General features: G+C 35.2%; 1 protein-coding gene across 1 annotated transcript; it reads left to right on the forward strand.

Moving 5' to 3' along the window:
- Positions 1-6,782: 6,782 nt before the first annotated feature.
- Positions 6,783-8,884, forward strand: LOC131596820 (uncharacterized). The gene is made up of 3 exons (XM_058869558.1): positions 6,783-7,637; positions 7,902-8,103; positions 8,349-8,884. Exons 1-3 carry the CDS (start codon positions 6,783-6,785, stop codon positions 8,882-8,884), a joined length of 1,593 nt encoding a protein of 530 aa, XP_058725541.1.
- Positions 8,885-10,928: the final 2,044 nt, after the last annotated feature.

A 10,928-nucleotide genomic window follows, 5' to 3' on the forward strand; every position in this document is an offset into this window, starting at 1 on the left:
ATGATAATACAAAGAATGATCCTTGCTGGTTTTCAAGGATAAAACATGTCTTGAGTTATGTTCTGACATCTTGAATGACATTGTTCTTTTGGCTTAAAGATTAGTCTTTGCGAGACTTTCCATTAGATTAGAAGCAGAATAACATTGTCCTTGCTGATCTCCATACTCTCTTACTCCCCATGAGATACACAAATTTAGGACATCTTAGACGTTCTTCCTTGAAGCACCCTTCATTTGGAATTTGTCACAGTTTCCAAATTTAGAATCTTCAGTTTGCTAGCTACACATGATTCAGATTGCCACACTCTACAAATTGAAGTAGAAGAACCTATAATTGTATAACCATAAATCAATCTTCAGTAGATAAGTCTGAACCTTATCTCTCTGGTGTCTTCAACAGTAGTGATGATGTATTTCCGTGTAGAGCTTTTTCTTCATCACATACTTCTTCTCTTCATACAAATATTGCAAATATCCAGCTCCCATCAAGATATTTTACAGAATCAGTATGCTTCACCAGATACCATTGCCAAACATCCTAAACTTGTGAGGATAAAAGTGAACATTAATATTTAGTTCACACTAGTCCTTGAATACACAACTGGAAAGGGCTTCTCATCTAATAAGTACTAAGTCTCCCGTCAAGGTACTCATTAGTTACTCAGTAAGATTTACTACTCACACTAGTTCATCTTGACTGATTTCTTCTTCTCAATCTTCCATGCTGGTTCTAAACCTAATAAGTACTAAGTCTCTCGTCAAAGTGCTTATCATTTATTCAGTTAGAATTTACTACTCTCACTAGAATATTCTGACTGATCACCTCCTAGCTTACTCTTGGCAATAACCACAAAAACACTGAAGGCTTTGAGATGATGTTGTAACATCTGATATGACATCATCCTTCATGGTTTTTTTTGTTAACATCTCCAACATTCTAATTCATAGCACTTGGGGAGGAAACAAAAGAGTGTAATTATCAGCAACATCCAGACATATCAAGGAATAGAATAGCCAACATCTCAATAAGCTTTTCTTCAGACTTTCATTCTGATTTTGAGATGATGGATGCCATAGTCTGTACCTATAGAGGATATTCCCTCATTTAAGCTTCTGGAACAAACTCATTTATGGCATAACACTGAAATAGTAAGATTCTTCTGAGCCATCTGACTTCCTTGATTCCAAATAACACTACCGTTTCTGGATAACAACTAGGGAAGTCAACATTTGTGACCATATTTCACTGTGGTTGAGACACAATATCCAACTCCAACAACTGCTCTATGGTTATGAATAAAAATCCACACATCTGGTTCCTTTGATCAGAGGAAAATACCAGATGTAAGCTCATCTTGATTTAAACATAAAGGATCAGAAAATAATACCTTCATGAGTTTCCTTTGCCATTGAGCTTTTACTTCTAAACTTCCATAAATTAAGATTTGGAGTAGAAGTACATGTTTATCGTGTCTTGATCAACTTATAATCAGATGTCTCCTCTTCCAGGTCAGGAGTAGGTTCCAAACCAATGTTCTCACACTACATTAGTTTAGCACCAGAACATCTGTTCTTCAACTGGTAGCTGCATACCAGTACTAATGTCCCAACATCCAGTAGGACATCTGTTCCTCCTTCTAGGAACACTCCAGCCTTGAAACTCTTCAAGGCTCACACTTGCACATGATTATGAATATCATTGATCAGTTGACATTCATCAGCTCTAATAAACCATGTCATTATGAGTGGACTTGAGAGATTACTCAAGTATCTTTGACACTTTAATTATAGCTGTAAGGTTCTGCCATAAATTCTGTTGAATATACATAACCCTATAATTCTTCTAACACAAAGGGGTTGGACCAGAGGCTATGCAGCGGAGAATAGCCATATATCAACAAAACTTACACAATGCTTACTCCATGAACCAATTGTAAGCATGACATCCAAGAATTGAATGTAACTCAATCCTACAAAATGCTTGCTTCTGCACTAGGCAACAGACTAGACCCTACTCCAAATATCAACTCCTGATCATAAACCTTAATTACAGAGGTTACCTTATAAGAGTCTTCACTCCCGCATGAAGCTTTTGATAATACTCTTCTTTGTGAATAATGATTGGACAATACAATCCAAAGTCTTCACTCCCGCATGAAGTTTCTGAATTACATCTTCTTGTCCAAGCACCATTATCTTCCTTTCACATGCTGATCAGGTTGGTCTAGGTCTTCCATATATTGGTTCATCCTCCACTTCAAGGGACCATACAATATGAACACTCCTTGTTCAAACAATCTTCTACCTTCAGCACAACCAGAAAGTATCCCCATGGATCTCATCCAGAAACAGACAGGATGCCTGCTCTCATACCAATTGAAAAATTCTGGTATGACAGACTTAGGATGTCACTCACGATGTCAAGACATCTGATTTGTTATCATCTTGGCTAAGGCAAGATTGAATGATCCCCAATATTTGATCTCCCATAATAGGAAGGAGTCCATGAGTACTGGGACCATATTAGTTCAGTCAACATAACCAGATTATAAACTTCATTGGTTTTGTAATGGGACAAGCTGTTAAACCTGATCCTGATGTTATACACGATGTTACAACATCCAAGACTGAACAAATAATACATTACAGAAGATAAATAACACAATGAATTGTTAACCCAGTTCAGTCTAACTACCTACTCTAGGGGCTACCAATCCAGGAAGAAGATTTCACTATCAGTAGTACTATTTTATGTAAACAACCTCTAGTTTACAGATAAACAACCTCTGGTTTACCTAGTCACTACCCAATGCAACCTTTATCTTAAAACTCCATCTAAGACAAGAGAACCTCTGCTCACTCCCTAGTGATACCTAACTATTACGACCATGCAACATTTATTTAAATAATTAACAAGAAAAAAAATCACTTGATCTAGCTTCGTAACTTCAATCAAGAACATAATACTCAACTCTTACCTACAAGTTTCGAGTGAGAACAAACACTTCTTTTACCTACAGGTTTCGAGAAGGACATGGCAGCCATCCCACAACCTGGGTGGTCTACCTTTATAAACCCTAATGACTACATCTTTTCAATACTCGATTTGATTTCTTAAACTAGGTTACAAAGATTTCTTTTTATAACCTATTCCCAACTGAACTTGGGCTTACAAATCACAGCACTAGCTGTGTTACAAATCAGCAGATATCTTCTGCTAAAAGAAAGATCTTCAATCACAAGTTTCCTAATTTATCTCCTAAATTAGAAACTGCTGAATCTTCAATATTTTGATTTGATTCTTTAATATTCTGACTTGATTCTTTTGACCTTTAAATCTGCGCCACATAGGATTACATAATATTCCATAGAATATTCTGTATCTGTTGAGTATCAAACTGAATTTTCATTCCAGTTCTGCAGGCTCGATGTCATGAGTTGATGTCATGACATTCCATATAACATATTGCTTTTGTATCTGTTTTGTTCTTTTATATTTGCAAGACTTATACATTCTATTACATTTTGCTGCTATTATATTTTAGCCAAACATAGATGCCAATCAGCAAATAAAAACATCAACAACTTTGTTGTTTTATTTCATGCTATGTTTAATTATGTTATTTTAATTTCTTTTGTTGAAGACTTATGTTTAGGTTGTTTTATCTTTAGTTTTAATGTGTTGTTTCCATCCTTATATGGATGAGTTTGATGTACTTTAAGTGTGTAATATGGTGGCAAAGTATGCTACCATAACTCCTTTTGAGACATTTGTCATTGGCAATTTGTCTTTATGATGCTATATTATATTATGTGTGTTTAATTTTATTGTCTATATTATATTTTTAACTTTGTTTAGTTTATATAGTATAGTATGATTAAGTATAGTTTTATATAGTATAGTATTACTAAATAATGGTAATTTTCATGTTCATAAAATTTTTGTTGTTTGTCCTTGTAATTTTAGAAAGATGCTCAAGCAAGCAAGTAGCTATCAAAGAGTTGTCAACATCAAAGTTGGATGGTGATGATAATGCTCTTGATGCGGTGCATGTTAAGGTAACGATTTTCTTACTTTGTAGATATTAGTGTGAATATGATTTAGGTACTTTATACAAACTTTTTGTCACATTGCATTTGAAAAAATTTGTTCACATTTGAATCAATTTAAGACATAACCACATATGTGAGAGGACTTTCTTTTGTTCACAAAGCAAGATTAAGCAATTTGTGTTAACTCGGACGATTCATGCTTAATCTTGCTTTGTTATGAGACATTAGGACTTAGAAGGGATCGAGGCATTTTTTTGAGCAGTACGAGAAAAACCACCATAAAAATGGCTACCTGTGAGAGTGCGATCATTTGTAACTAATTTTGAGCCTAAAATTTTTTTGTCAAGTGAATCAAAGAAAAATGCAACAAATTTTGGATGATAAGAAAAGAAAAGTCTTGATTCACTTGAAAACTTTCTTAGGTAAACACTTAACCCAATAGCAATTGAACCTTGAATGGAAAGCATTGATGTCTTGATAGATAGAAATGTTTAAAGTTGGGGAGAGAGGTCTACTAAAGATAAGAAAAATAAAGAAAATGGTGGTGCAATGTATTCTTTGAAAAAGAAAATAAAGGAAAAAGAGAAAGAACAAAAAAGTAAAGAAAGAAGAAAAATCAAAATGATTCAAAGAAATTAAAAGAATGCATTGTGTGTTGAAGAACAAAAGGGTAACAAATATGTAGTTGTGAAAATAAACAAATTCTTTCCATGATCATTCACCCTTTTGTTTCAATGGTCGTGTACATATATTATCACTTGTTTGGAACCCAAGACAAGTTACAACCGAATAAAGCCCTCAATGATCTTTGTTTCCATTGTCTCGTATGCATAGTATAGATGAATGTATGAATTGTTTTGGACGTGCACAATTGCTAGAGAGAGTGATGAGTCCTTTGTGCTAACATGATAATGGCACTTTGTTTTTCATTTTTGAAGTTGATTGTAGGTGATTCAAGTTTGAACATCATTTTGATAAATGCATGTGTGTTGAATTGTTTTGTGTTTAGAACTTAATTCATACTCATGTTTTGATCTTGTACAAGCAAGGGATGGTTATGGAGCATGCATGTAAGTCAAGTTTGAACCATTCTCTTTATGTTGCTAGCCCTTGTAAATATAATTTTTGTGCTTGTTGAGTTATTCTTGTTTGAGGACAAACAAAGATCAAAGTTGGGGAGAGTTGTTAGAATCCAAAAAATAGGTAGTTTGGTAATAACTTTTGTGGTATTTCGATAACTCTTTTCCTTACTTTTGATTCAATTACGTTTATAATTGTGTAAACAAATAAAATCGAGTTTTTATTGTAAATATGTAATTTACTAGTTTTTCTTCATGTTTTGAAGGTTATTTTGAATACCGGAAAGCTTGGTATGAAAGTTATGAAAGATATCACTTTGGAGCAAGTTTGGAGCCATTTTGGAGAAGTTTTGTTCAGCAAGTTCCGCTAAGCGACCGTCCAACGCGCTTTCCAGCGGCGAACTAAGTTTTCAGTTCCGCTTAGCGGCCTCATCCCGCTTAGCGGATTCTTCGTGACTTCAGATATTTTCTCTAGTCCGCTTAGCGGCACTTTGTGCGCTAAGCGGAACTACTTTTTGAGAGACAATACTTTTAGGTACTTGGAGATATTTTTATGTCTTACCCTTATCCTTTTCATATCTTACCAACCAACCACATCCTAGGGCAAGAGAAGAATAAGAAAACTTATAGTTATTCAAGATTTATCAACCATATTTCTTCATCATCTTTGGATTTTTATGCTAGAAAATCTTGTTTTGATGTTTGTTGTTGAAGTTATAGAGAGCTAAACTTATCATGTGTCAAGATTAGAGGTAGTTAGCTTGTAAAGTATGTATTTTTCTTAATCTTTTGTGTATGAACCTTGTTATTGATTAATATATGGTGAATATCTTTGTTATTCATGTTTATATGTTGTTTTGATGCACTATTGAGAGATATGTTTCAAATCTTGATCAAAAGATATTCATCTATCAATAATCAAACTCTAGAGATAGATTTCTGAGTTGATAATCACTTGTATTGAGCTTTTAAAGATTATCATGTTGATTGTTGGCATGAGAGATCATCTAACGGTCGATATGATAACATTCACGATATTGCTTTAGAGATAAATGATATCGAGAGGATGCGTGGTTATATTAATCATTAACATGTTCATATGTGTGATTAGCTAAATATATACAAAGCAAGTTAACAAAAACTAATCTTGACACAGTTTTACCAAATCGTTTTTCAACTCTATTTTACTTCATTTGCATACTTTTCATGCAATTAAAGATTCATGCTATCAAACCCTTTCAAAATTTTAACTCAAATCACATTTAATTGTAGAACGGTGGTAATATCGCACTAATCCCTGTGGAAACGATAAAGGAAATACTTACCATTTTAACAAAATGGCGCCGTTGCCGGGGATTGGCTTTTAGATATTACAAGCATTGCAATAGTTTTTGTGATTTGAGTGTTACTTATATTAAAAAAAAATTATATATAATTTTTTTCCTAGTCTTGGCTCACTTGTTTGGTTAGTGTTTCAGCTTTTTGTTTATGCGAGAAAGTGTACCTGCAGATCAACTCCTTTTTTATCCTGAGATTGAAAGGACTGCTCGTAGACTTAATAGCAAAACCAGAAGGAGGAGAAAGTTAGCCAAAGAAAGGAGATTAAGACAAAAAGCAACTACTTCAGCATCTCAAATTCCTAAAGAAGAGATGGCTGAAGGAGAACCACTACCAAGGGGTCCGTGTGTTAATAGTCCAAGGAGAAATGTTCAGTTTGCGAGAAATGCAAGAAATTCTGAGATGAAGACCGGTATTCTCCAAATTTTATATTCAACTCCTTTTGCCAGTCTTGACCATGAAGACCCTTACACTCCCCTTACAAAGTTCTATGAGATTGCTGGAGCTGTCGGAGCTCCCGAAAAGGAGGAAGAGCAAGTGTTTCAGAGGTTGTTCCCACATTCGTTGATTGGGAAGGATAAAGATTGGTATCTGGATCAACCGACTCAAACAATGACAAATTGGAATGACTTAGAAGAAAAGTTTCTTGAAAGGTTCTTTCCTCAGTCAAGGTTTTTCGATGCTAAAACTGCTATTTCAGTGTTCTCTCAAGGTGTCAATGAATCTCTTAATGAAGCATGGGAGAGGTACAAGTCAATGCTTAGGAATTGTCCAACTCATGGGTTTGATGATCGAACTCAAATTCACATTTTTCGCAATGGTCTTCAACCTCAACCAAAACTTTTGTTGGATGCTACTGCTGGAGGTTCGTTTATGGCAAAAACTTCTGAAGAGGCAATTGAGATTATTGAGAAGATGGCGCGGAATGATCACCAAGTTCAACATAATCGAGGAGTTGTTCAAAAGAAACCGAGACTTATTGAATTGGGGACCAATGATGTGATTCTTGCTAAAAATAAGTTACTTTCTCAACAAGTGGAAGAACTCACCAAGCAAATGGCAAGGCTTCCTCAACAATTGAAAGAAATGCAAGATCGTAACAAGAACAACCAAGTTGCTTTGTGTGAGCTTTGTAGCGGAGACCACCTTATCGGATATATTCCACCGGTGAATGAAGTGAATTACATGGCGAATCAAAGTCAAGGAGGCTATCAACAAAGACAAGCTCCTTACCAAAACCAAGGTGAATACCAAAAAAGAGGTAATAATCAACAATATGTACAAAGGTGGAGACAAGACAGTTATCAACAAAGACAAAATACTTATCACATACCACATCCTTAAGACAAGCCTTCAAAGTTGGAGGAGAATCTAAATCAATTCATGCAAGCGTCAATGGCGAATCAAAATAGCAATGAAGCGGCAATATAGAATTTTGAGACTCAAGTTGGTCAACTAGCTAATCAATTGGCCGAGAAACAAACTGGACCATCATTCACGGCGAATACTCAAACTAATCCTAAGGAGCATTGTAAGGCGGTTGTGGCTAGGAGTGGAAGAGTACTTGAAAGTGAAGTTAGGAAGGAGGTTGAAAAGGAGGAAGTTAGTATAGAGAAGGAAAAAGAAGTAGAGAGTGAAGTAGAACCAAAGAAAAATGAGGGAGTTTTAGTTGAAAATGAGAGTGAAGAAAAAGAGGAGGTAGAAAAAGAAAAAAATGAAGTGAAAAAGAAAAAGACTCAAGAAGGAAAGAAGAAACCTATGAGCCCTCCCATTGTAATTTACCTTACCCTGATGCTCCCACGAAGAAGGATAATGAGAGGCATTATTCTCGATTTATGGACATATTTTGGCAATTGCAAATTAATATTCCATTTTCAGAAGCTTTGGAGCAAATGCCAAAATATGCTAAGTTTATGAAGGACGTCCTCACAAAGAAGAGAAGTTACACCGAGCCTGAAACGGTTATTCTTGATGCCAAGTGTAGTGCAATTATTCAATGTACTTTACCGAGGAAGGAGAGAGATCCTGGAAGAGTCACTTTTTCGGTTACTATTGATGATATTCATGTTGGAATAGGTTTGATTGATTTGGGTTCAAGTATCAATTTGATTCCATTGTCCAAGGTTAAGAGGTTAGGAATTATTGATATGAAGGATACAAGAATGACATTACAATTAGCGGATAAGTCTACAACTCGCCCTTATGGGATAGCGGAGGACTTGCTTGTGAAAGTTGACAAGTTCTTGTTTCCGATTGATTTTGTTGTTATTGACATGGAGGAAGATAATGATACACCATTGATACTAGGAATACCTTTTATGAAGACGACAAGGATGATGATTGACATTGATGATGGTTTGATGAAATTGAGATTTCAAGATGAAGAAGTTTGTTTTAATTTGTTTGAGCGATGAAGCATCCGAATGACAAAGAAGATTTCTTTAGAATTGATGTTACTGAAGAAGCTATCATGAATGTTGAAATGAAAGTTCACTTGTATACACCTCTTGAAAAGACTTTGACCGACGCTCTTGAAGTTCTTAGTGAAGATGAAGAAAAAGAGATTGAAGAGTGTTTACAAGAAGTTGAATCATCGGAAGAAATAAATCCTTTTAAAGTGAAGATTGAAGAGTTGAAGGATGAGCCAATGATTGATAATACAAAGTTAGAGTTAAAAATGTTACCATCCCATTTGAAGTATGTTTTTCTTGAAGAAGGTGGTAATAAACCGGTATCATAAGTGGTTCATTGTCAAGCAAAGAAGAGGAGAAATTGATCCATGTGTTAAAAGAAAACAAAGAAGCAATAGGTTGGGTTCTTTCCGATTTGAAGGGAATAAGTCTGGCTTATTGTATGCAAAAAACTATGATGGAAGAGGATTTCAAACCGGTAGCTCAACCTCAATGCCGTTTGAATCCTACAATGAAAGAAGTTGTGAGAAAGGAGGTCGTGAAGTTATTGAAAGCGGGGATGATTTATCCTATTTCCGATAGTGCATGGGTTAGTCTGGTGCAAGTTGTTCCAAAGAAAGGTGGGATGACCGTGATAACAAATGAGAAAAATGAATTGATTCCGACAACAACCGTGACGGAATGGCGTATGTGTATTTACTACCGGAAGATTAATCAAGCAACTAGGAAAGATCACTTTCCTCTCCCTTTTATGGATCAAATGTTAAAAATGTTAGAAGGGAGGGATCTTCGATTCGACATAACTATGGATCCAAAAGCATCCTTTAAAATTTTTCCTCACTCTCTCTTATGTTGAGAGCATGACATCATTTTTCTTACTTTGTACTAAGTGGCCTTTAGATTTTTTTTCACTTTCCCAAGATGTTTTTCAACATCACCATCTTGCTTCTCTTTGTTGATTTTCCATGCGTCGATTTTCTTTCTCTATTAAATGTGTGTATGTTCTCCAACGTAAATATCATTCTGATCCCATGGTGGACTTAGTCTAGTCTCTTTCCTAAATAACATATTTTTCGGAAGGAGTAATAGTTCTGGCATGTAAAACTTTGTGAGATATTAGATTGAACTCTAGTATGGTTAAAGAGTAGCTTTTTGGTTCGACAATTTGACAGAATCTTAGCATGTCGTCGAAGTCTGATCACATGTTGTAGTCGAAGGCCTGCAATGCTGTAGTCAAAGTATGCTCAAGTATGCAGTAGTAGAAAATCTAGGATTGTTATAATGTCCAATTAGGTCTGTTTGATAAGCCTAAATGTTTAAGTTAGCTTGTTCCCTAAGTTAGCTTGTGTAATGGGTTTGTGTGTAAAAGCCCATTAGTTTAGTGTGTTAGTTTTATCATAAATAACATACTAGTCTTTCATCATTGCACATTTCAAATCCTAATTAGGGCGAGAGAGATTATTGGTTATTTTGTAACACTTATAATCTTGTTTCAAATAGAAAGTAAAGAATAGCAGTTTATAACCAATTTCATTGTGTTTTTCTTGCTTCCATTTTCCTACCCTTGTGGGTTTCTTGCTAAGAAAATAAACCTATTATACTTTGTTCTTAGCATCGATTACACAACAAATTAATGCAGTGAGCGTGGAGAAAAATTTCGTCAACAAAGTATAAGATTGAAAAGTTCACCAGAGTGAATGATTTCAGTCTGTGGCTTGAAGATGAAAGCTCTACTAGGTCAACGTGGTTTGTTAGCAGCATTAAAGGGAGCAACAATCATATATGTTGCATTAATAGAGAAGGAGAAAATGACTATGGTAGAGAAATCCCACAACTCCATCTTATTGAGCCTTGGTGATAAGGTTCTTTGACAGATTTTGAAAGACACGACGACATCGAGTTTGTGGTCGAAACTCAAAAGTTTGTACATGACTAAATCGTTGGTCAATCGCCTCTACCCGAAGCAAGCTCTCTATTCATTTAAGATGAGTGAATACAAAGTCTCAGCTGAGAAGTTGGATATGTTCAATAAGCTGAAAATATCAAT

This window comes from Vicia villosa, linkage group LG4 (assembly GCF_029867415.1).
Source record: "Vicia villosa cultivar HV-30 ecotype Madison, WI linkage group LG4, Vvil1.0, whole genome shotgun sequence".
NCBI classification, from domain to species: Eukaryota; Viridiplantae; Streptophyta; class Magnoliopsida; order Fabales; family Fabaceae; genus Vicia; species Vicia villosa.